The sequence below is a fragment of the Ctenopharyngodon idella genome, chromosome 10 (assembly GCF_019924925.1).
Source record: "Ctenopharyngodon idella isolate HZGC_01 chromosome 10, HZGC01, whole genome shotgun sequence".
NCBI classification, from domain to species: domain Eukaryota; kingdom Metazoa; phylum Chordata; class Actinopteri; order Cypriniformes; family Xenocyprididae; genus Ctenopharyngodon; species Ctenopharyngodon idella.
The window spans coordinates 30,367,380-30,394,759 of NC_067229.1; the positions used below are offsets into that span (position 1 = coordinate 30,367,380).

Sequence of the window (27,380 nt, forward strand, 5' to 3'; positions counted from 1 at the left end):
TTATTTTACCCCTGCGTTGAACAAAAGAATTTTGGAGCGTCTTCACTCTGCTAGTTCACTATGAACGGTTGTTGAGCTCTTGTGAGGCCGTATAACGATCTTTGTGTGAACAGACTGAAGTTTAGGAGTTTATTCAAACCTGCTCCTCATGCAGGATTGCCAGGTCTGCGCAGCAAAACTAGTCCAATGGCCAATCAAATATTATAGTTATACGAAAAAGAGCCGCGTTAAGATCCTTAATTCTCTTTTTGTATTCCACAGGAAAACAAAAAATGGAACATGAATGCGAGTAAATATTAAAGACACTGTTTGCTGTAAAGTATTCATTGTAGCGCCACCTTGCGGATAGTATAGCGAACTGCGTTTAAGAAATCTGTTCATGTCTTTGCAACACCAAATGCCATAATGCAAGGATCAAGAATTTAATCGATACACAGCCCTGAATTCATCACAAGCTTATCTCGGGATGCATGTTTTAGCTTTTAAAAGCCTGCGCATCCTCGCATCCGCTCTCCTCACTAATGTCTTTACGTCATATAGCAGATTCTGAGCGATCTGTGCGTCCGCGATGCATCTACGTCACCCACTGTGTTCCCCCAAGTAGCATCAGTTTTCCATCATCTCTCAGAAGCGCCGCCTCTCCTCGCTGTGACCGCAAATTTGACTCCTCGCTCATGCCCTAAACGTGTTGCATACATGCGAAGGCAGGAGTCTGGCGCGCGATCCGCAGAGGTGAGACAGCAGCACTCGTATCCCAACGGTGAACGGTCAATATGACCGAACTCGTGGTGCGGACCCTTCCGTCTCCTTCAGGTGTGCAAGGTCCCGGCCCGGACACTTATAAAGGATGGCTCTTTAAATGGACCAACTACCTGAAGGGCTACCAGCGCCGGTGGTTCGTCCTGAGCAACGGCCTCCTGTCTTACTACAGGTACGTGCACTGCGTTTCATTTGATGCGCACGAGGAGCGCTCGAGACTCTCGGCGCGCGTGACTTTGCTGTGTCACCCCTTTCACCCGCGGTAAATTAACTGTGTGGTTTTATTTAGGGTAAGAGTTGCTCAGAAGTTTTAACCAAAAGGCCTCTTGCCTGTGTTGGCACCTGTGGGCACCATTGACATGTTATAGCACAAGTCATTTATTAGCTGTCCATGCTGCAACAATGCTTCTCGTGTTTATAATTAGTAATGGGGACATCTGAAGCAACTAGCCTAGATCAAGTTTCCACCCTTCTGCAAAGGCCTAACCAAGAAACACTATTTAATACACATTATACAGTGTGCTTATGTAGTGGGGTCTTAGAACACTAGTGACAATATGTTTTCTCATTTAATACAAAATTGTGCATTAAAAATATCAGTAAATCAGTTTAAGTTAAAAAAAAAAAAAAAAAAAGGACATTAATTTCAGAATATCGTAGTATTTGGTGTCTCTTTTAAGCTGCATGAACTCCTGAAGTTTGTGTAAAACCTTATGATCATGTTCTCCAGCATGATCTGAGTATGTTTTCAAGTACATTTGCCCATCTGTATAAAGCAGTTTATATGCAAAATATCATAAATTTGCCTTAATTTCATTACAGACCTTTGGGACGTTCCGTTTTCCTAAATTAAAAATGCCTTATTTTAATGTGTTTTGCATATTGTATTTTGAATGCTATTACCAGAGCTATGTTTTACTCAAGCCTGACTCTAATGCATCTGTAAATGATGCCTTGCTGCTGCAGTGTATCTGGATTTCGTATGGATTTGATATTAATGATGCTCTGATTCAGCACTCATGAAATCCTGCAGTTATTTTATTGCAGCCAGCATATAGTATTTGACCAGTCTGGGATTTTCAGTGGCTAACGGCAATGCTGATGTGAGCAGGGTACCAATAATGTAATAAAAATAAAGGATAAAATATAGTGTAATAGTAATGAGATGAAAATTGCGGAAATACAGTCAGTACATAAAGTAAAATAAAATTTAGTTATTTTTATTTACATAATCATATATTCACTTACAATAATAAAATAATAAAAATGATGTTAATGATGTTATATTTTACTCAATAATTACAATAAAAAATTCACACATAATAATAAAATAATAAAATTAAATTATGTTTTGAAGCATAACTACTCACAACAATAAATTCACTCATGACAGTAAAACAATAAATCTACATTATTATTTTTTATACAATAATTAAAAATAATAAATTCACCAATAATAATAAAAGTAAAATATGTTTTACAGCATAATTACTCACAATAATAAATTCACTTATAATAATAAAACAATAAAAATAAATTAAATTTAGTCTCAAAATAATAATAATAATAATGATAATTTTAAATAGTAATTTTAATTTCTCAAGCTGACATAATTATTATTTTTACACAATAATTTCCCACTATAATAAATTCCTCAATAATAATAAAAGTAAATTATGTTTTACAGCATAATTACTAACAATAATATACAGTGCCCTCCACAAATATTGGCACCCTTAGTAAATATGAGCAAAGGCGGCTGTGAAAATAAATCTGCATTGTTTATCCTTTTGATCTTTCATTAAAAAAATTCACAAAATTCTAACCTTTCATCGAAGTAAAACAATTGAAAGTGGGGGGAAACTCACATTATAAAATGAATGTTTTTCTCCAATACATGTTGGCCACAATTATTGGCACCCCTAGAAATTCTTATGAGTAACATATCTTTTTTTAGCACACCAGGGTGATCAGGGACGTGCACAGACATTTTGGGGGGCAGGGGCTCAAGTGGAAAAAATTTATTCTCATAATTATTTATTTAAAAAAATTATAAACAAAACGTTAAATATATTAACACAACTCTGACTTCCTTACCAATTTATTTTAATTCCCTCAGACAATTGTTTCATACTCCACAGATTTCTACAAAATTTAGTTTAGAGTCCATGGTCTTCTTTAGTATTCACTAGGTTTATCTCAAGAGCAGGCAACAGCAAAGGAAACTATGCCACAATGTGCATGTTTTCTACACTACTATTTAAGTAGCTATATATATTTAGAATAAATTACTGCACTGAGGAGAGGGACATAGTTTCAATAACAATTTGTTTATTTTGCACAAATCAATAAATCGTTTTAATTCTTTTGGTGTTATTGGAATACTTCTATTTCTTTCATGTAGTGGACAATTTTAAGATTTTGGTCTATTTTTGCTTCCATGTCTTCTTTTACTCTAATGGAAAGAGAACTTCCAAAATACACATTTAGATGGTGTTTGTTTTAAGCCTACTACCCTCCGTCTGTTTGCATCCATAGATTTCTTCTAAATTATCCAAAACAAGCTAATCTGCATATTTAAACACATCAAGAGTTTTTGAACAAGAGAATGTTAAAAGTACATAATATATATTATAACAAATGCCTGCAGAGGGCGCCAAAAGCCAAGTGATCGTTGTTGTTACACAGCACGATCAAATCCTTGTTTTTGGCCAACCAGCATAATTAAAAATATATTCGTTAAATAAGAATAATAATAATATTTGCCCACTTCTTTATGACGGAAATGCTACAGCCACTGTAATTTCTTCAACAAGAATATGTGGACATCAAAACATGCACACGCAGAGTAAGGGTTTAAACTTGTATTGATGTATTCTCCTGTGTTAGCGTAGATTTAACAATGCTAACATTATGCAATGCTGTATTATGATTTTTGAATGGTTTTAATAAATTGTGCATCCTTAGAAAACGGTCTAATAATGCGGTTCATGGATCTGCGTCCATGGAATGCTCCACTTCTGGTATTGACAGCCCTACAAGTATCTTTACCATGGTTCAAAACGCAATAGCATAGCATATTACAATAATTGAAATTATAATATGACATAAATTGCATTAGTATCAAAGCAGGCAGATGCGTTGCTGGTGGACAAATTATTAATGTGGTGTTTAACACGTATATACTCTCACCCTTCATTAGCCAAAACTTTGACATGTTTGTAAACATACATAGGCTACCTGAAAGTGATGCACGGGATTCATCTTGGGCTTTTTTCTTTTTCGCTTCTCATCGCCAGACACACAGCTGTTGTATTTTCCCGGGCATAGTTGTCAGAAGTTGTCAGCCAGCAGCAAACATGAGGTGGGGCGGGGCGCGCGTGCGAGAATGAATGGCGTTTCGCGGAGGGAGGGCATCTGAACTCAACAAAGCCGACCTGATATATAGCATTTTTTTTTTTTTGTGCCTTTTTGGGCAATAATTAAGAAGTTCCAATCAACTAAAGATGTTACAAATCTGCCTGGAAGAGGACATGTGTCTATATCATCCTAATGCACAGTAAGGAGGAGAGTTTGAGTGGCCAAAGACTCTCCAAGGATCACAGCTGGAGAATTGCAGAAAATAGTTGAGTCTTGGGGTCAGAAAGCCGAAAAAAAAAAAAAAAAAAAAGATCAAACAGCATCTACATCACCAAAAGTTGTTTCGGAGGGTTTTTAAGAAAAATCCTCCTCGCTCATCCATAAACAAACTCCAGAATATTCAGTTGTCAGACAAGACTGAAACTTCAAACGGGACCTGCTTCTATGGTCAGATGAAACTTTTGGCAGCAAACTCACCAGATGGGTTTGGTGCACACAAGGATAAAAAGTACCCCATGCCCACGGCTAAATATACTGCTGGATCTTTAATGCTGTGGGCCTGTTTGTTTTGCTGGAGGTCCTGGACATCTTGTTCAGATATATGGCATCATGGATTTTATCAAATACCAACAGATAAAAATCAAAACCTGACCGCTTCTGCTAGAAATCCTATAATGGGCCGTGGTTGGATCTTCCATCAGGACAATGATCCAAAACAAACATCAAAACCAACACAAAAATGTGTCACTGAGCACAAAATGAAGCTTCTGCCATGGCCGTCCCAGTTCCCTGACCTGAACCCTAAAGAAAATGAGTGGAGTGAACTGAAGAGAAGAAGCACCAACATGGAGCTGGGAATCTGAAGGATCTGTAGAGATTCTGTATGAAGGAATGATCTCTGATCTCTTGTCAGGTGTTCTCCAAACTCATCAGGCATTTTAGAAAAAGACTTGTTGGCAAAAGGAGGTTGCAATAATTGGGTGCCAATAATTGCGGCCAATGTGAACTAGAGAAAAACATTTATTTCATAATGAGTTTTTCCCCCCCATTTTCAATTGTTTTACTTCGATGAAAGGTTAGAAATTTATGATTTTTTTTTTTAATGAAAGATCAAAAGGATAAACAATGCAGATTTATTTTCACAGCCACCTTTGCTCTTATTTACCAAGGGTGCCAATATTAGTGGAGGGCACTGTATTCACTCATAATAATGAAATAATAAAAATAAATTAAATTTAGTCTCAGAATAATAATAATAATAACAATAATAATAATTTAAAATAGTTTAAATAGTATAACAATATGTTGGCTTTCTCAACAATAATAATTCCACCCAAAATAATACAAATATAAAAGTAAATAATTCTTTACAGCATAATTATTCACAATAATAAACTCACTCATAATAATACAATTAAACATTTATTTTACACAATAATTACTCTCAATTATAAATTAGTTCACAAGTATTTGCACAGAAAATGTGCATGAATTATTGACAAGGCTGCTGGTGGATGTTGGAACTGACACAATTATGTTAGTCAGTCTGGTTGCTATATCAGTCTATCACTAATGTATCGTGTGGATCTGTGACTCTGTTCCAGTTACTTTCAGCTAGTTAGTTGCTCCTTTAATCCTTCTCATTGTGTGTTTGTGTATATGTGAATTTGTCTTTAGGACTCAGGCAGAAATGGCACACACCTGCCGAGGCACGATTACTTTGGCGACGGTGCACATAGAGATAGGCGACACCTATCACTTTGTGTTGACAAGTGGAGGGCGGAGCTATCACCTGAAGGCATATTCAGAGGGGGAGTGTCAGCGGTGGGTTTCTGCTCTGCAACAGGCCAAAGCAAACGCCACTCAAATGATGCCCCATTCAGGTGAGTCCTGTCACAGTGCCAATGAAAAGCATTCCAGGATGCACCTCATAAGGCCAATTCACACTGCACTGACAGACGCAGACCAATGCCGACAGTCACCAGATTACAGTATGTCACTTCTCAGACATTCCAAGACCAATATTAAATCATGTTCAATTTACAGAAAAGAGAGCCGACAGACGGCAGCGGGTAACACACCAATCCAACAAACCTGACAAAGCGTCTGTTGCCGTCTGTCGGTGCATTGCCTGTTCACACCATGGAGGACGATGACCAAAGATAAAGATATAGCTCTAAAGTCTTTTTAAAAGATTAGTTCTCACTTCAGAATTAAAACTGATAATTTACTCACCCCCATGTCATCCAAGATGTTCATGTCTTTTTTTCTTTAGTTAAAAAGAAATGAAGGTTTTTGAGGAAAACATTCCAGGATTTTTCTCCATATAGTGGACTTTACTGGGGTACAACGGGTTGAAGGCCCACATTGAAGTTTCATTGCAGCTTCAAAGGGCTCTACACGATCCCAGCTGAGGAATAAAGGTCATGTCTAGTGAAACGATCAGTCATTTTCTAAAAAATATTTAAAAAAATGTAACAACAAATGCTCTTCTTGCACTGCTCTGCGATGCGCCATGTATTATGTAATCACGTTGGAAAGGTCACGTGTGACGTAGGGGAAAGTACCGATCCAGTGTCTACAAAGCGAACGTGCTAAGACTAAGTCAAACAGCCTTTACAAAAAAAAAAGGTAAAACAATGATGTCGGATGGTTTTGAAGTTGGAAGAGAAAATGAGATCTAGTTTTTCGCCCTGCCGTGGTACTTCCGCCTACGTCACACGTGACCTTTCCAACATGATTACGTAATGTGTGACGCATCACAGAGCTAGTGCAAGACGAGCATTTGTGGTTAAAAAGCATATACACTTTTTTTTTTTTTTTTTTTTAGGAAATGACTGATCGTTTCTCTAGATAAGACCCTTATTCCTCGGCTGGGATTGTGTAGAGCCCTTTGAAGCTGCATTGAAACTGCAATTTGGACTTTCAACCCGGTGAACCCCACTGAAGTCCACTATATGGAGAAAAATCCTGGAATGTTTTCCCCAAAAAAATTAATTTCATTTCGATTGAAGAAAGAAAGACATAAACATCTTGGATAACATGGGGGTGAGTAAATTATCAGAAAATTTTAATTCTGAAGTGAACTAATCCTCATTAGACATCATTAGAATCACTTTCAGAACAATTTTTTACAGCTAATCATAAAAACATTGACAGCCAATCAGAATCCATCCTGCTTTAAAGGGCTCAAGCATTTTAAGCAGCAGACTACATTACTGCAGCGCATGCTTATAATATACAAAACGATATCGTCTGCTGGTGTGGACGCTAATATAGTCGCCTTTATAGTTATTGTTCTTGGTGTGAACTGGCCTTTAAGGCTGATGTGCAGAGATGTAATCTATAGGGTGGGCCACTTTGAAGATGATAAAATATAAGATAGTTTGGATTCGTTTCTTATTGATATTTTAGATTCATTTTATATTTTTGCTCACTTGATAGTTCCTATAATTCTCAGTTTTTAAGTCTTTAATGTTATATTAAAATGTGTCAAATAGTTATAATAAAGAAGAATGACACGGAGTGTGTACATGTCCGATTGCTAATCTGTCTTGTTATTCAGGATTAATAATACGTTTATCTCAGTCATATACATTATTTTTAAACAGGTCTGCATTCTTATCTTCTCATAACCTTTAAGGCACGTTCACACCAAGGATGATATCTACGTATAAATAATAATATAGTTCTGAAATGAGTCCACACCACAACTATAACCATAAAGGCACAAAGAAACGATATTGTTGGAATCACTTTCAGAACGATTTTTTTCCATCTGATAAATGATAAAAACATTACAGCCAATCAGAACCAATAGTGATTTAAAGAGCTTGAGCATTTAGGGTGTCAGAAAGTTATCGTCTGCTGGTGTTGTATATAGTAGAAGTAAGCATGAATTTCCTTTTCCATTTTAAAGCACTTTGGCAGTGCAAGTTCTATATAAAAAAAAATATTTACAGCAGATTTGCCAACCAGTTTAATCTCACATGTAGAGGCTGAGAACTTGAATACACAGTAAAATGATCTCCTACTTAAACCATTTGTTCCTTTATGTTGGTTTGATTTATCTGGCTTGACTGAGTTCATCATCAAAATTATACCTTGAATAATAAAAAACTTGTATAATAAACAACATTTTAACATTTAAGACAAAACTTTGTGACTTTTTTATTATTTATTTGTTGCATTTCTTTTTAATCAAATGCCACTAGGGGGTAGCATTGTTCATGAATTTTTAAAGCTTATTTTTCCTTTCTTATGTAAAATATTAATAAATCCACAATTATATACAAAGTTATTATTATTTCCTCATAAATATTATGTTTTAAATGTGTTCTTTATGTGTGTGTTACATTTAATTGACAGGTTTCATTTGAAATTAAATAATACAGTGCATGTCTTGCTTTTAATTTCTATCCTCAGAATTCTGTTTTTTTTTTCTTAACAAAACTCATAGCCTGAGAAAACATAAATAATTTATGTAAAATATCTTTGATATTTTAAATGCACAGATAATTTTGACTGTGTTTTTGACTCCCCCTACATTATTGTATTTACATGAGCTTCTTTTATCCCAAATGTGATTAATTTGCATACTGCACACCTTCCCATTTGGACGATTTCATCTGATACTGAATGAAGTGACGAGCATATTAGCTCCGCCCACTGTGCAGGATGGAGAATGTGAGGGGAAAGCGGGAGGGTGAGAAGGAAAACAGGAGCGAGAGGGATGGGAGGGAAGCTTGGAAGGTGACCGAGAGGGAACGCTGCTTCACGCTTTCATTCAAAAAGATTTGAACATCATCTTCACTGCGTAAGCATTTGCTCTGTATTTATCAGTGATTCAATCCTGTCGAGAACAGGTAGGACAAATTATAAATTCATATGTTTGAATTCCATTTATGCACTAACATCTTTTGTCTTAGTGAAAAATAAATTCTGAGTTCATAGATGTTTTAGACAGTCTTTTATTTGAGTACTGTTTGAATAGTCTGCTTTATATCCTAATTTCAGCCTTGATTTCAAAGTAGCTTTTTATGATCAGTTACAGGAATGAGTCTATTTTTATGGATGCTCTGATGCACATTGTGGCTACTGTATCAGTCAATTCCTATTTAATATAATAGTCAACTTACTGATGTTCGCATGTGTTTACTTGCTCTTTCATGGGCCAAATACATTTAGCGCTTACAGTTGAATCTCAGGATTTGGATTGGGAACCCATTGAGATAATGTTTGACTTTACAACAGCATGATACGCTGTACAGCCTGCATTTACTACATTGTAATGTAACTACATTTTTACATTCTCTGATAAATGTGCCAGTGTGTGGTGTTGTGGTTGTAAAGGCATTGCTAGGGTAGCATGTTCTTGGTGTCAAAACTCCTAAGTTTCTTTGAGTCTGGTTCGTCAGCACCTCATTACTGTACAGTAGTGTGAGAAACGTCCAACACGACTCTGTGCAAATCAGATTAGCTGTGATACAAAGTAATCAGGATGATGGGCCAAACTGCATTACCAGACAGCCAGTGAACTTTACTGTCGCTCAGTTTTGAAGATCCTTCTAGCATTTTCCTTGCTGCACCTCCATTTATGCTCATCTCCATACTTTGAATCTTCCCTGTTCTGCGATATGCTGTTAGTCTAGGTGTGGTTAGTCAAGGATGAGTCACTCGTCTCTCTCCAGCAGGTCAGGGTAAGGTGATCTTTGATTGATTCTCCAGAGCTGGTGCTTTTCCTTTTACACCCACCGAGGCTGAGCGAGCCTCTCTCACTTGCTCTGTTTTAATTCCCCCAAATCCCACCACCTTCAGGACTCCCTCTCGCTGCAGATGAGGCTCTGATGGAAGATGTGAGGAAGTTGAGCACCTTTGGCAGGCAGGAGTCACAGGCACACAATAGCTGTATGTGGCTCATCAGACTGGAGGAGTTCTCACTCTCTCCTCTTTGATTCTGCTCTCTAGAGAACCACACTAATCCACTTTTCCGATTATTTTCTTGGCAAGCAGTCTTTAGCTTGGATTGGGTTGAAGACGCTTTGGCTTAGATACAGTTTGGATGGAAAGATTGAAGCAGGCTGTTCAGCGATCATGTAATCTTCGCAGCTGCTTGGTTCGGCACTGTAAAAAAATCCAACTTTCAAAAACTTCTTCCAACAAATGTAAAAAAAGAAGTAGCTCCAAAGGTTTTTTTTAGTAGGAACTGAACAAGAATACTCTAAAAATCTTTGTAACAAAAGTTGCTTTGTTGACCTTACTTAGACACTCGTCTATTTGTTCAAAATAGGAATCCAAATGGTATATGTATTCTTTACTTCACTGAGCTCATTGTTTCTGCTTTAAATTAATACATTGTTTATACTAATACATTATTAGTTAACAGCATGATTTGTATATGTACAATTCTGAAATACATAACTTGGACACAGTCACCTCTGATAACAGATCACTCTAAATTGTAATGTAGACTCATGCAGTTTCTTTAACCCTTAAATGCATGAATGTTTCGCCAATCTTTCTTACATATTCAGGTCTTTAGGGACCCGGAACTATATCTAACACGGATGGATCTCCACCTGTCACGTTAATATAAAACTCCCCTAATATTAGAATAACCATTACAGAAGAATAAAATAAAGCATATTTTGTTACCTTTTGGAGCTTGGAAGGGTTCATTTTGAGCAGATGCTTTATGCCATCATCACTGTCCTCGTCAGAGCTCATTTCCCAGTACATTCAGCAAATGATAGTTTTTAGAATATGTTTGAGATTGCGAATGTGAGCCCATTTGCGATTTCAAACATATTCTCATTTTCAACATCTTCAAAATCAATATTTTTGAGTGCTAACAGCTTCACCAGATCCACCATCAAGTAACAGCGACACTCATTTTTGACTGCATTCTGTACTTGCTCTGCAGTAAATCGCTGGGCCATTTCATGTTTTGCCTATTGTTTCATCTTCTGTCTGAATGAAACGTCTTTTCATCATTGTGTATCAGACATTGTGCTTATTCCGTCATCAAAGATTCAATTATTGTTGTGCAGAAAAAAAATATACGTACACTGACACACACCTCGGGTCGTTAGCGACCCTATACAATTTTTTACAAAAAATTAATAGGAAAATAAGCATTCTTTTATAATTTTCATGATTTTTTTCTTGTAATATTGTTTATAATGAATTGATTGAGGAATACTAAGAAGGTTGATGTCTAACTTTGAGAAATGAATGAGGAGGAGGGTAGTCAATGATGTCCCGGGTCGATAAAGACCCAAGGTATGCATTTAAGGGTTAAAGCTACTTTGAAACGATTTGTATTGTGAAAAGCGCTATACAAATAAATGTGAATTGAATTGAATTTAAAAGAATATAGTACACTAAGATTTTTTCGAAATTGGAAATAAAACAAAGATTATTGGAGTATGTTTTACAAGAAAATACTATTTCAGCCTTCCTACTTAAAAAAAAAAAAAAAAAAAAGTTTAATTCAATGCGCTACTTGCTGTTTCTTTGTAACTATTTGTGAAATTTACTAGCAATTCCTGAGTGAAAAGTGTTTTAATGTAAATCCTACACCATTTTTGTTTTTGTATGCCAGTGTATATTGCAAGGACATGCATTATTTTTTTAATAATGAATAGACTTAATTTTTTTTATAGATATTTTTTAAGATATGGCCAATAAGACAGATTGTTTTTATGCTTAAATTTCCAAAGACCAATATCCGGTAATTATTGTTTTTTTTTTTTTTTATTTATTTTTTTTTTGCTTTTTGACACAATAATCAAAGACTACATAAAACTAATTAATCATAGATAATACAATATAATAATATTACAATAAAAAAAGAAAACATTGGTATTTATTATTATTGTTATTATTATTATTATTATTATTAAAGCAATAATATGAAAAGTTGATATGTAAATGATTGGAAATTAATTTTTGTTTTGTGTGTTTTTTTTTTTTTTACAACTGTTAAGCTTACAAATAATATATTATTGTTAACATATTATTAATTATACAATACTTGTATAATTTTTTTAATGTTTTTAATGTTTTCTTATGCTCACAAAGGCTGAATTTATTTGATTAAAATATGATAATATTGTGAAATATTATTACAATTTAAGGTAACTGTTTTCTATGTGAATATATTTTCAAATGTAATTTATTCCTGTGACGTAAAGCAGAATTTTCAGCATCATTACTCCAGTCTTCAGTGTCACATGATCCTTCAGAAATCATTCTAATATACTGATTTGATCAAACTTTTGAATGGTATACATATATACACACATATAACACGGTCACCTGATGATCTGATCAGGATGCAGCAGGTCATTTAAAGGTCACACTTCTACCCAGTTTATCTCCAGTCACTGATATACAGATTGACTAAGTTTCAGTGAACAGTGTGCCAGCATGTCGACTGCTGGTCTCTGTGTAGCTGCCTCAGGCTCCTACAAGCAAGTGCTTCCAAAAATGTCTTTTGCCACACAAGAGGCGATTTACAGCCTGTCCTCATCTATTTGCCAGTGAGTGATGGCCATGTTGTGTGAGAGAGTAGGCAAAGCGAGACGCATTAGCCCGTTTGTGTTTTTTCATTCTCTTTATAACTCCTAAAAATAGCTGTCCTTCCAATTGCGTGGGACCTAGTTTCCATGGTAACCATGTTCATTCACAGAAATCTGGTGTTTGAATGGGTTGTTGGTTATTATGACGCCTCTCTTTCACACTCACTCATTCCATCACCTACTGCCCACAATTGTGATGTCCTTCGGCTCTCCAATGACATCTAAATCTGGATCTTTCTCCCTCTGATTGCGCCTTTGTTGCTTTCTTTGCATTTGAACATATTATTTTTCTTTCTTTCTTGCTGTCTCCGACGGCCATCTCCTCTCATTACGGCCTCTGTCCATCTCTTTGGTCATTTTTCAGCATCCGTTTAAAGCTTAGCTGAAAAATATGCTTGTAATTGAAAAGACCTCCACAAAAGGACCGTTTTAGTTCTCAGCTGTTACATCAGAGCCCTCCAGCCTCTCCAGCCTGTGCTATTTATAAACTTATTTTAGTTGAGCCTGTAGGACTGCAGTGAATTTGATCATCTCTATTGGCTGCAGAACATCAAAACACAAAATAACTTCACTTATTTAAAGTAAATGTTGAGAAATCTTGAATCGTCTGTTAACTGGAACCCAGTGTCTGAAGCAAGTGTGAATTCATGCCAGTCTTACTGGCCGACGGCAATCCGGTGACGTCACATGGAGTGCCCGAGCATACAAAAGGGTGCCTGCATTACACGTCATCAGCTTTGTTGTCTTCGGGAAGCCTCTTCATTTGTATGTGCGTGTGAAGATAAGAGATCTGTTCTTGCTCGATTTACTCTCGAGGGAGAGAATAAAGAATTTGAATGGAGCACATTAGGCTCCCGAGGGAGTTGGATTCACTCATAGTGATGCATTCGCTGTGGGTAGCTCCAACTTTGCTTGACTCTCTCTTGAGGGATGAGAGTCGAGCATTTGCACTTCGCGGTTTGGGGCCCGCAGCTGTCGAGGCGGCAAGACAGGATCAATAGTTGGGATTGTAGGCAGAGCGTGGGGAGGAGTCTGACAAGAGTGCTCTCTTTTTTTGGGTTTCTCCTGATAGCTCCATTGCTCTCAAGTCCCATTTTTAGATTTGGAAGCTTGCTTTGCAAATTCTTCCGATCCAAAATAGAGATTTATTAAACCCATTATTCTCATGTCGGCTCTGGAATCCCACCGTGCGGCCACTTCTGACCTGAATGAGAGCATTTTATATGGTGTGTATAGTTCTGAGATATTAGATGTGCAGAGAGAGTTGAGGCAGATGTTTTCGATAAATCCGCCTCCTCCGCTGCCCTGCATATAAGTCTGTGAGTCTTTCATTTGTCCGAGATCTCCAAATTGAGGTGACGAGATAATGGAGGAATCGGCTCGCATAGTGTCTCCCACTCAAAAGAACTATTAGCGTGTGGAGGGGCTGTGTGATCATCAATATGCAAGGATGCCCTAGGTTGAAGAGTTGTTTGTGAGCTTTCTCTCCCTTGGCGCTGCATCCATTTTGAAGGCTCTCGCCTTGGCAATGGGAGTATGTTGGGTTCTTGAAGGAGCTGAATTCACTCACTGTTAAACGTAATGAGGATGCTCTGCTCTCGCTTGGCAGAGAGAGACAGAGTCAAGTGTCTGCACCTCACAGTCCAAGCCCTGTGTCTGCTAAAGCTGCTCAGTGGCTTCAATCATGGGATCGCAGGTGGGTAGAGTAGAGGCAGGTGTTAAAATGAATCCACCTCCACTGCTTTAACACTTTGTTGCTAATGGCAAGGCATATGCGGTGGTGGGAGTTGAAGTAGGGCTGAGCTCCCTGGCAGGGGCTGAGCGCGAGTAAAGCTTGACAGCTGAGATTGAGTATAGGATATTCCACCCTCTCACTTGTCATCCTCCCCAATTTGTTATATTGGGTATTTAAGCAGGATTATGCTCCTTGTGAATGGGTTGATCCCCATCCCCAGGCTACTCGAATGTTGGAATGGGGCTTTGAACAGGTCGGACTGGTGTGTCATGGTGAGCGACCCATTCCCTGTTGCTCTCCAGCTCCCTTCAGTATGCTTCTCCCTTAGGTTTGTGTTCAGGTCTGATAGGATTATAAGTAGAGTTGCTTTGAATGATCTCCGTACTTATTCTATTGCCTGGTTCGGCTGCTAGATGTAGTGCTATGGACTTAGCTGAGGCTATGTCTATAGTCTCCCCTGATAGTTGTTCTGCTCTTAAGGCAGGAACACACCAAGTCGACGGTCGGCCATTGGGCAGTTTTTGTTCGTCGGCCGACTAAGTTTTCTCAGTGTGTTCCCCACCGTCGGCTGAAGTTGGTCCTCGTTAACTTTTTTTCGGCCGATTCGACATGTTGAATTGCCGTCGGAGCTCGTTGGTCCGTCGGGCCATCTGATCATTCTGTTCAGCTACTGCTACCTGCTGGTACGGAAAAGCATTTCATCTTACACAGGCGCAGAACGGACGTGCTACTTGGCCGTCGGCTGTCGAGCGTCGGTTTAGTGTGTCAGGGCAACTTTGGACCCAGACGCTGCCGACGTGAGCCAACCCCGCAGTCAGCTTTCGTTGCCACTAGTTCGTCGGTGTCAGCTCGGTGTGTTCCTGCCTTTAGGGTCTTAGGGCTCTTAGCTGTCCTGTAGCTGTGGCTTAGACTGGTCTAATGCAGGAATCCCCATTTAAGAAACAGTTGAGCATGGAGGCTTCAGTTCTTTTTAGGGAGTAAGGCTGTGGTGTCACAGGATGCGCAAGTACATGTGAGATTAAGGGGACATCTCCAAATATTTATCTGATAATCGAAAGCATGTCATATGCCTGGGTTGGTGAACTCCGGTCCTGGAGAGCCACAGTCCTGCAGAGTTCAGCTTCAACCCTGATAAAAATTCACCTGCCTGTAGCTTTCTAGTAACCCTTCAGAACTTGATTAGCTTGTTCAGGTGTATTTGATTAGGGTTGAAACAAAACTCTGCAGGACTGTGGCTGTCCAGAACTGACGTTCGCTACCCCGTCATATGTTGTCAATGGACATTTGTCTGCAAATTGTAAATTGATGTAAATGCATCTTTTCTGCAGATGACTCTGGTGACGAGGGTCCACTAGCCCAGCCGGATCGTGCTCTGATCCAGGGGGCGCTCAAGACTCTGGCCAGCAAGCTTGAAGACCTCAGCACCTGCAATGAGCTCATAGGGAAGCACGGTGCCGCACTCCAGCGCTCCCTTAGTGAACTGGAGGACTTGCGCACCCCTACCGACGGCGCAGATAAGCTGAAGACCGTTAACGAGCGAGCTACTCTCTTCCGCATCACTTCCAATGCTATGATCAATGTGAGTCTTGTAGTTGACACTGCACATTAAACTGGAATGAGGAATTTTTAGCACAAGAAATAGACAATTTATCTCTAAAAATGGCTGAATCTGTACCTAGAAAATGAATAATAAATCTAAATGATTGGTTTTTGGATCAGGCCTGCCAGGACTTTGCGGATCTAGCGGAGGCACACAGCCGGCGGTGGCAGCGTGCGCTGCAGTATGAGAGGGAACAGCGCCACCACCTGGAGGACACTATCGAGCAGCTAGCCAAACAGCACAACAATCTGGAGAGAGCCTGGAGAGAAGCGCCCAGCACACACAATAGTGAGACCTTTTGACTTTTATCTTCCGTCAAGCACAAAAAGAGTTCTTCTCTCTACAATGAGTGTGAAGAGTAAACTAGGGCCGTCATGCTCCAAAAAGTATAAAAAGAATAGAAAACAGTTATTTAAATTGTAATAATATTTCACAATATTACTGTTTTTGCTGTATTTTTGATCAAATAAATGCAGTCGGTGAACATAAAAGACTTCTTTCCAAAACATAAAAAATCTTACTGTAATAATGCTGACCTAGCATTAAATGAGATTTTCTATGTGTTGCTCTTCAGAAGGGGTGGAACGAACACCAGAGGGGGAATCCAGTGAAGAGAATGAAGACATAGAGTTCTTTGATGCCATGGAAGATTCTCCAGCCTTCATCACAGTGCCTGCTGACGATCACTCACAGCACAGGTTCATATATAGATCACATAATAGTAATCACATAATAGGCTTTTACTCACTGAACCTGACGGCACATCCACGTTCCAATCACTGACCAACTTATGCATATAAAATGGCAAGAACTTGATAAAATAACAAGATCAGTTTTGCTGTTTGGCTGACTGTTATCAATTTCTGGGAGTTTTATTAGCTCACTTAGGCTAATCTTCAAAATGTACACAATTATTTTTTTAGCTTTTTCAGTTAATTATCATTTGTGCACTGAAACTGCTGCACTATTATTTTAATATTTTTAGGTGTCATCGATTTCAGATACCTGCCCTAAGTGGTGTGTAAATAATTGTGAATATTGTGAAACAAATTGTTTTTCATCATTTATGTGTTTATCTACTCTGTGTCTGAATAATGAATGATCTTCCTCCAGTATAGTACATGTTTACAGTAAGAGGCAGATGATGTTTCATCCTTCTTTTGTGTTTCTCTGTGTGTCTCTCAGACACTTGAGTAGTAACAAGAGCGTGACCAGTGGAAGTCTATCCAGTAATTGGAGCCAGGATGACAATGTGAGTTTGGGCTTTTGTTTAACCATAACATATCCAAACTGAACCATACATGCCAAATAATGTTAAACATCTTAACTGAAGGGTTAGTTCACACAAAAATAAAATTCTGTGATCATTTACTCACCTTCATATCATTCCAAACCCATAAGAATTCATCTTCAAATTGAAACGCAAATGAATATATTTTTAATGAAATCTGAGAGATTTCTGTCCCTCCATTGAAAGTCTATTCACCCAAACCTCTGACACTTCAAAACATTCATAAAGAGATCATAAAAAGGCTTTTATTCACATATAAACATTGATCAGTGAACATAAACAGAAGCTTAACCATACTTGCTTGATGCGTGAGAACAAACCTCATTGCTTCTTCTGGAAGCTCAAATATGCTACGTAGCACATGAGAATGAATCTCATTGGTTCTCGCAGAAGCTCAAACGTCCTGCGTAACACACAGGGATGAACCTCAGTGGTTCTTGAGGAAGCTCAAATGTGCTGCGTAACACACCAGATTGAACCTCATTAGTTTTTGCAGAATCTCAAACGTGCTGCATAACACATGAGGATGAACCTCATTGGTCCTCGCAGAAGCTCAAACGTGCTGCGTAACACACCAGATTGAACCTTGTTGGTTTTTGCGGAAGCTCAAACGTGCTGCATAACACAAGAACGAACCTCATCGGTTCTTGCGGAAGCATAAACGTGCTGCGTAACAGGAGAATGAACCTCATTGGTTCATGCGGAAGCGCAAACGTGTTGTGTAACACAAGAATGAACCTCATTAATTCTTGCGGACGCTCAAATGTGCTGCATAACACAAGAATGAACCTCACTGGTTCTTGCGGAAGCACAAATGTGCTGCGTAACAAGAGAATGAACCTCATTGGTTCATGCGGAAGCACAAATGTGCTGCGTAACAAGAGAATGAACCTTATTGGTTCATGCGGAAGCACAAACGTGTTGTGTAACATGAGAATGAACCTCATTGGTTCACGCGGAAGCGCAAACGTGTTGTGTAACACAAGAATGAACCTCATTGGTTCTTGCGGAAGCACAAACGTGTTGTGTAACAAGACAATGAACCTATACACCTTTAGCTTGTAAGAAATTAATACTTTTATTCAGCAAGAATAGATTAAATGTATCAAAAGCGACAGTAAAGACATTTATAATATTACAAAAGACTTCTATTTAAAAAAAAAAAATCTTTTGAACTTTCAAAAAAACATGAAGCAGTACAACTGTTTTCAACATTGATAATAAAAAGAAATATTTTTGAGCATCAAATCAGCATATTAGAATGATTTCTAAAGGATCATGTGACACTGGATTTATTTTACTAGAGTGTTTTCTCTGTGTTCACAGGACAGTTCTGGTAATTATTTGCGCAGGGGCAGACGCTGTCGCATCCCAGATAAGCCCAACTACTCCCTGAACCTGTGGAGCATCATGAAGAATTGCATTGGCAAGGAGCTCTCCAAGATCCCCATGCCTGTAAGAGTAGTCTCAGATCTGGTCTGTTGTGTAGCTGTTGATGTCTGAATCTTGACATGGATTTGCGTGTGTCTGAATCCTCACTTCCAGGTGAACTTTAACGAGCCACTGTCAATGCTGCAGCGTTTGACGGAGGATCTTGAATACAGCGAGCTCCTGGACCGGGCGGCACGCTGCGAATCCTCTCTCGAGCAGATGTGTCTGGTTGCCGCCTTCTCCGTCTCATCCTATTCAACCACCATCCACCGCACAGGGAAACCCTTCAACCCTCTGCTGGGAGAAACCTATGAGCTGGACCGCGTGGAGGAGTACGGATACCGCTCCATTTGCGAACAGGTCCGAGACCACACTCATAAGTACACAAATATTCAAAAGATTATATACCTCATTGGTTACATAGTAATAATAATAATAATAATTTGAATAAATTAGAAATTATTATAATAATTAAATTAATAATATTACATACTAATACTACAAAAGATTTCTATTTCAAATAAATGCTGTTCTTTTGAACTTTCTGTTCATCAAAGAATCCCAATAAAATAAATCACGGCTTCCACAAATATATTAAGCAGTACAAAGTTTTTTTTTTAACATTGATAATAATAAGAAATGTTTCTTGAGCATCAAATCAGCATATTAGAATGATTTCTAAAGGATCATGTGACACTGAAGACTGGAGTAATGATGCTGAAAATTCAAGCATTACCATCACAGGAATAAGTTACATTTTAAAATATATTAAAATAGAAAATAGTTATTTTAAATTGTAATAACATTTTACAATATTACTGTTTTTACCATATTTTTGATCAAATAAGAGGCTTCTTTTAAAAACATTTAAATATCTTATTGACACCAAACTTTTGAACAGTAATGTATTTATATATATATATATATATATATATATATATATATATATATATATATATATAATTATTAATATAAAATATTTTACTTATTGTACCTATTTATAGTTAATGCATTAAAGTTATAGTTAATGCATAAAGTGTTGTCAGTGATTGCTCACACTTTGTGTGACGCATTGATTAGCTCTTCCTTACTCTCTCACAGATTAGTCATCACCCTCCGGCGGCTGCCCACCATGTGGTCTCGCAGCGAGGCTGGACCCTGTGGCAGGAGATCACCATCGACAGCAAATTTCGTGGCAAATACATCTCTATCATGCCGCTAGGTGATCCATCATTAGTTATGAGTCACCTTTAATGGACATTCACATCACACACACACACACACACACACATACATACACCCTATTGAATTCCATTGTTTTCCGTATCAGGACATCATAAAAAAATCATCTGGTCCATGGTAGGTCTTAAAATTTGGAAAATAAAACCCCAGATGAACAAGAACTTATGACATATCACACAGTGTCATTATTAACAAAAATAAAGCCAAGATTGAAAAACCATGGGTGACAAATTAAGTACATGATTCAATTTCTTATAGATCCACTTTTAGCAGCAATAACTTGAAGTAATCATTTTCTGTATGACTTTATTAGTCTCTCACATCATTCTGAAGGAATTTTGGCCCATTCTTCTTTACAATGTTGCTCCAGTTTATTGAGGTTTGTGGGCATTTGTCTATGCACAGCTCTCATCACAGCTTTTCAGCTTTTCCCAAAATCATCACCCTCCACCAGCATGCTTGACTTTTGGTATGAGGTGTTTGTTCTGATATGCTGTGTTTAGTTTTCGTTGTGCAGTATGGCCAAACATCTCCACTTTGGTCTTGTCAGTCAAAAGGACTTTGTTCCATAAGTCTTGTGGTTTGTTCAGATGCATCTTTGCAAACCTAAGTCGTGATGCCATGTTTTTTTTAGAGAGAAGAAGCTTTCTCCTGGCAACCCTTCTAAACATGCCATACTTGACCCGTCTTTTATACTATATACGTCTAATTGTACTGTCATGAACTTCAACATTTAAAATGTTAACTGAGGCCTGTAGAGTCTGAGATGGAGATCTTGGGTTGTGTGCAGTTTCTCTGAGCATTACACAGTCTAACCTTGATATGAATTTGCTGGGATGTCTTCTCATGAGAATCAAACTAAAGATCAATTAATCAAAGACTTGATCAAGATCAAGAATCAAGATTTGATTAGAAGTGTCTGACTGCTACATACCCTCTTCAGTCCTATGGAAACAACAAGGGTGTCCTTAGTTTGTCACCCATGGCTTTTCCATGTTGGCCTAGTTTTTGTTAAATAATTAATGACACGGTGTGATATGTCATGTGTTGTAGTTTATTGTTCATTGTCAATTTTTAAGACCTGCCAAGGACCAGATGTTTTTTATTATGTCCTGTTACGGAAAACCATGGAATTCAATAGTGTGTCCTATATACATATATATATTTTAATTCACATTACATTTTTTAACAACAGTAGTTACCTAGATTCACTTTGTGCACAAGCAAATGTATATATAGATGTGCTGCTTCCAGGTAAACATTACTTCAAAGGAAGATTTCATTTGTAGAATGGTTTCTATTTTCGCAGAGCCTCTTATACTAATGTTTATTGAAGCTCTCCCTGCAGCTTTGAGCTATATTTAGAGTGAATCAACCTTGTTCGTTTTCATTTCCAGGTACATTTCTTTCTCGTGCTATTATTTGCTCATAATGCCTCTCTTTGCTCTCTGCAGGCAACATTCACCTTAAGTTCCACGCCAGTGGGAATCACTATGTGTGGAGCAAGGTGACCTCCACTGTGCACAACATAATCGTGGGCAAACTATGGATTGACCAAGTATGTGCTCGGTTTCATCGGCTCTTTTCTCTGATTTTTTTCCTTGTTTGTAATGTGTTCACATTACTCTTCTGCTATGTATTACGCTCATTTTAATGTCGTTCCAAATCCATGACTAAATCACCATAAAGTATCATTAAAGTAATCCATAAGCTCATGTTATATATATTTTAGTATTATTTATATGCAATTATAGTATTTAATTATTTTAAATTATCATTTTTATTTTATATTTTCAGTTTTTATTTTAGTTTGTTTCAGTAATTTTATTGTGCTTTTGTCGTTTTTGTTTTTTTATGTATATATTTTTTTTTTTTAGCTTTATTGTATTTCACTTTTAATTTTAGTTTTTTAAGTTTAGGTTTTTCATCTGATGTTTATATTTCATTTTATTTCAGCTTTATTTCAATTAACAGAAACACATTTTAATAGTTTTTTATTTAATAATAACAACACTGCTATATTCAAAGTCTTCTGAAGCTGTACGATGAATTTGTTTCAGAACCAGATTAAAATTCAAATCATTATTTACTAAAATTCTTTATTATTGCTCTCAAATCAAACATGCCACCATTTTATGTGATATATCAGGTTTGATGGAAGAAAAAAAGTCATGGGTTTGCAGCAGCATGAGGGTGATTGATTAAATGATGAATTTTCATTTGAGTAAAATGTATGGTTTGAGTCCTCCCACGTGTTGTGGCATTACTCATCCTCGACACTCTGTTAGAGAAAAGTCACCATCGACACTGTTCTTCTCCATCTGTCTTCCGCCCCATCATTCCCACTCCAGAGGAAACAGGAAGCAATTATTACAGTTCTAGATTGTGTCAGTGCAGTTTACCAAGGCATGAATTCAAAATAGACCATATAATAGATATTTATTCCTTATCAAATGTGTTCATTTCATGTCACTTAATTCTAATCCAAATAACTGCTCTCATCACTGCAGCTCTGTCATTATTATTAATGGATCACTCTTTGTCCCGATGCAGTCTGGGGACATTATAATAGTGAACCACAGGAGCAAGGACACATGCCACCTCAAATTCTCCCCTTACAGCTATTTTTCCAGGGATGTTCCCCGCAAGGTCAGTCCATGCATCAATCACCTCTATTCAGTCAGAGTTTTCCAGCATAAGAAATGCAAGGCTGTGTGCTACTGCCCTCTGCAGGGTATTAAGTGTAACCACGAGTGTTTGTGTGCTGTTTCCTGTCCATAGGTAACAGGCGTTGTGACAGACGGTGAAGGCAGCGCCCACTACATTCTCTCTGGAACGTGGGATGATAAAATGGAAAGTGCAAAGATCATAGAGAGCAGCCATGGCTGTGGGGGATCTGAGGGCAAACAGAAAACTGTCTATCAGACTCTACCACCAAAACTACTGTGGAAGAAATACCCTCTCCCGTAAGAATCAAACTATATGTCTGTTGATCTGTCCTTCTGTCTATATATCTATCTGTCCATCTGTTTTTCTATCTATATCTATCTGTTTTTCTATCTATCTTTTTATTATGTATAAATTATATTTTTCTTTTAATATTTTTTAGTAAATGTATCTTTCTATATTCTCTTTTTTTCTGCCATAATTCCAGCGAGAATGCAGAGAACATGCATTTTTTCTCTTCTCTGGCCCTGACTCTGAATGAGCCTGAGGATGGTGTGGCCCCTACTGACAGCCGTCTACGACCTGACCAGCGGCTGATGGAGGCAGGTTTGTGGGATGAAGCAAATGCTGAGAAACAGCGTCTGGAGGAGTGTCAGAGATTGGAGAGGAGGAAGAGAGAAGCGCAGGCCACCCTCACACTAGAAGAAGGCAAGACAGAACCTCAAACACTCATATTGTTTCAAGTACACTGAACAAAATTATAAACGCAACATTTTTGTTTTTGCCCCCATTTTTCATGAGCTGAACTCAAAGATTTAAGACTTTTTCTATGTAGCCAAAAGGGCTATTTCTCTCAAATATTGTTCTGTAAATCTGTGTTAGTGAGCACTTCTCCTTTGCCAAGAAAATCCATCCACCTCACAGATGTGGCATATCAAGATGCTGATTAGACAGCATGATTATTGCACAGGTGTTCCTTAGGCTGGCCACAATAAAAGGCCACTCTAAAATGTGCAGTTTTACTGTATTGGGGGGGTCCGAAAACCAGTAAGTATCTGGTGTAACCACCATTTGCCTCACGCAGTGCAATACATCTCCTTCACATAGAGTTGATCAGGTTGTTGATCGTGGCCTGTGGAATGTTGGTCCACTCCTCTTCAATGGCTGTGCGAAGTTGCTGGATATTGGCAGGAACTGGAACACACTGTCGTATAGACCTTATGCCCCAGTGAAACAAGCACGCCGCCATCTTTATAAAATTGTCTTCGCACTTCCGTTTTGCGGTAGCTCTGTACATTTCTGTGGCATCGCTGTCAAAGAATAATTAGCTGGTTAAGTGGATTTACTTGTTGTAGAGTTAATGAAAGTTATCATGAGCATTGTAATGTTTAAAGCAGATGTCTTAACAAATGTCAGTAGACCGGGAAGATTTTAAAACGAGCAGTTCATTCATAAATATGTAAGATCGCTGTGGAAAAACAAACCGGAAGTCAAAAGACAACGAGCGCAGCGCTGAAAAAGGGCGGGGCTACATATGGTCTATACGCCGATCCAGAGCATCCCAAACATGCTCAATGGGTGACATGTCCGGTGAGTATGCTGGCCATGCAAGAACTGGGATGTTTTCAGCTTCCAGGAATTGTGTACAGATCCTTGCAACATGGGGCTGTGCATTATCATGCTGCAACATGAGGTGATGGTCGTGGATGAATGGCACAACAATGGGCCTCAGGATCTCGTCACGGTATCTCTGTGCATTCAAAATGCCATACAATAAAATGCACCTGTGTTCGTTGTCCATAACATACACCTGCCCATACCATAACCCCACCGCCACCATGGGCCACTCGATCCACAACGTTGACATCAGCAAACCGCTCACCCACACGACGCCATCTGCCTTGTACAGTGAAAACCGGGATTCATTCGTGAAGAGAACACCTCTCCAAAGTGCCAGACGGCATCGAATGTGAGCATTTGCCCACTCAAGTCAGTTACGACGACGAACTGCAGTCAGGTCGAGACCCCGATGAGGACGCTAGCATGCAGATGAGCTTCCCTGAGACGGTTTCTGACAGTTTGTGCAGAAATTCTTTGGTTATGCAAACTGATTGTTGCAGCAGCTGTCCGGGTGGCTGGTCTCAGACGATCTTGGAGGTGAAGATGCTGGATGTGGAGGTCCTGGGCTGGTGTGGTTACACGTGGTCTGCGGTTGTGAGGCCGGTTGGATGTACTGCCAAGTTGGATGTACTGCCAAGTTCTCTGAAACGCCTTTGGAGACGGCTTATGGTAGAGAAATGAACATTCAATTCACGGGCAACAGCTCTGGTGGACATTCCTGCAGTCAGCATGCCAATTGCACGCTCCCTCAAAACTTGCGACATCTGTGGCACTGTGCTGTGTGATAAAACTGCACATTTTAGAGTGGCCTTTTATTGTGGCCAGCCTAAGGCACACCTGTGCCATAATCATGCTGTCTAATCAGCATCTTGATATGCCACACCTGTGAGGTGGATGGATTATCTCGGCAAAGGAGAAATGCTCACTAACACAGATTTAGACAGATTTGTGAACAATATTTGAGAGAAATAGGCCTTTTGTGTACATAGAAAATGTCTTAGATCTTCGAGTTAAGCTCATGAAAAATGGGGGCAAAAACAAAAGTGTTGCGTTTATAATTTTGTTCAGTATACTTAGTAGGTAGTCTCATGTAGCCAGACCTTCAGACTGATGGCAGAAGGTCTGGACTCTATCGCAGCTTTCATTGGCCAAGGACCGCGCAAGAGGACGTTTGACTGACATGTAACGCAACCAATCACAGTTCGTTTTGTTTCATGCGTGATGTTTAGGAGCGTGCAAATGTGAAGTCGATGTCCCAACAATAACAGACCGGCGTGCGTCTAATAAATTATTCATTCAAGAACGTTGTGCAAGTTTACTGAAACAGTGGAGCCACAAACTTCACAAACTTAGAAAATCCAGCGTTTAGTTGATCCTGGTAAGCGCTCATTGTCACAGTTGTAAACATGACGGCATTCTTCTTCCACGAGGGGGTTTGGCGTCAAGGCATTTGTTTCCAGGGGGACCGTTAAAGAATGTGACATACTCGTCTCCTGGACATCCTGTAGAATTCAACCAACTAGATGACGACTTCAAAAATCCTGAAGTGTTTCCAGTTAAGTGTGCCATATGCATCAGACGTTCAGCCAATGGTCCGTAGGCAGTAAACAGTACAGACAGTGCAGTAGGTTGTAGGCTATTATTCCATTATCTCAACAAAGATGATTTGTCCTGTATTTGACAGGTAAAGAAGCGGAGAGCTACCAGCCAATGTGGTTTGAAAAAAGGACTGATACAGAGACGGGTGAGAGCAGCTACCTGTACAGAGGAGGCTACTGGGAAGCCAAAGACAGACAAGACTGGAGTCAGTGCCCTGCCATCTTTTGAGGCCTCTCTTCCACCAGGACCAGCTTGCCATTCCAAATCATCTTGTATTAGGAAAGCTGCTTACCAATGTTTCCCATTCCAAGGAGTTTCAAAGATGTGGAAAATACTGATTCTGTTCAGTCTCTACTAAGGCACCCACATGTATATAAACATATATCTTAATTTGGAGTGTATTCATGGGGGCATTGGGACACCTGTATTGTAGCAGGGAAAATTCACATTGCATGGGGGGAAAACACATTTTAAGCACAATAGACAGAGGCACTTTATAAATGTCACAGTGAAAGACACTAATAACATTAATGATCTGGGGAATGTAAAACTTCACCAGGGATAAGATTCTTCCTCAAAGCTTTTACTGATTGTTTCAGGTTAACTGTATGATACCCATGAATTATCCACCGCTGTGTGAAAAAAGACATGTAGACCGAATGCCCTCAAGACTGTGTTCCTGCATTGAGTTGTAGTATAGATTAAGTGCTGTGTAGTTTCAACAGTGCAAACATGCTCCATAAGCAACCTACATAGAACCCAGATCAGTGAATTGATGTTGCTTCTTCAAAATAACAATTACAAAGCTAATTTATTAGATATATAATGTGAGAATTCCTTTTTAGCTGCCTGTTTAGTTATTTAGCACAAGCGTAATGTAAATGTCATTGTGTAGGTGATAAATTACGGCTTAATTGAGATTCTCCATTTAGAGTCATAGTTAAATGTGCAAACATGCTAAAACATCAAGCTACAATTCAACTACACATTTATTTATTTAAATAGATGAATTAATAATACATTGCACATCGTTTAGTATGACTCATCTGCATGCAGTGCAGATTTTTAAAAATAATTATGCAAATTAAGCATACACTTCAACAGATGCATTCATATATTTGTCTAACACTCACAGGAAGGTACACAGTACCAGGTCACATTATAGGGTGTTTGCAAACCTTTAACCTTGACTATGTTGTCAATAACTAGCATTTTGTGGTGGCAATACTTTCTAGTTTCCAGTATTAGCTGCTTAAAGCACATTAACACTACATACACCATTCATGCTGCAAGGGAAAGTGGTCTGGAATACTGACCGTAAACTGTAACCAAAATGAGGATGAAGGTAACTCATATTTAGGCATTAAAAACATTCAGAATATGAGCAGACCAGTGTTATATGTACACTTTAAATGAGAGTATACCATGTCAGGAACTGTGTTTTGTGCATTGTGCAAAATGTAAAGGACTGATTGAACTTCATATTTACTGTCT

The 27,380-nt window shown here is 38.4% G+C and overlaps 1 protein-coding gene across 4 annotated transcripts; it reads left to right on the top strand.

The window, feature by feature from the left end:
• The first annotated feature begins 215 nt into the window (after positions 1-215).
• LOC127520145 (oxysterol-binding protein 2-like) lies at positions 216-27,368 on the top strand. Of its 4 annotated transcripts, none has more exons than XM_051908029.1 (14): positions 216-931; positions 5,797-6,002; positions 15,765-16,015; positions 16,156-16,324; positions 16,614-16,734; positions 17,222-17,288; positions 18,654-18,782; positions 18,873-19,118; positions 19,860-19,980; positions 21,455-21,558; positions 22,554-22,649; positions 22,782-22,966; positions 23,155-23,375; positions 25,972-27,368. In XM_051908029.1, the coding sequence occupies exons 1-14, from the start codon at positions 774-776 to the stop codon at positions 26,112-26,114; spliced, it is 2,217 nt and encodes a 738-aa protein (XP_051763989.1). In that variant the 5' UTR covers positions 216-773; the 3' UTR covers positions 26,115-27,368. The 4 variants fall into 4 exon arrangements, with proteins under 4 accessions (XP_051763989.1, XP_051763988.1, XP_051763990.1 ...); XM_051908028.1 differs by having other exon boundaries at positions 368-931; positions 16,611-16,734; XM_051908030.1 differs by lacking the exons at positions 216-931; positions 5,797-6,002 and adding an exon at positions 8,783-8,935 and having other exon boundaries at positions 16,611-16,734.
• The last annotated feature ends 12 nt before the right edge of the window (positions 27,369-27,380 follow it).

Bases quoted from the DNA above. Each gene is read 5' to 3' on its own strand.
- LOC127520145 (XM_051908028.1), top strand. From the start codon at position 774: ATGACCGAACTCGTGGTGCGGACCCTTCCGTCTCCTTCAGGTGTGCAA. The intron at 18,783-18,872 runs GTAAGAGTAGTC...CCTCACTTCCAG, and splicing joins TCTCCAAGATCCCCATGCCT to GTGAACTTTAACGAGCCACT. The intron at 19,981-21,454 runs GTGATCCATCAT...TGCTCTCTGCAG, and splicing joins CATCTCTATCATGCCGCTAG to GCAACATTCACCTTAAGTTC.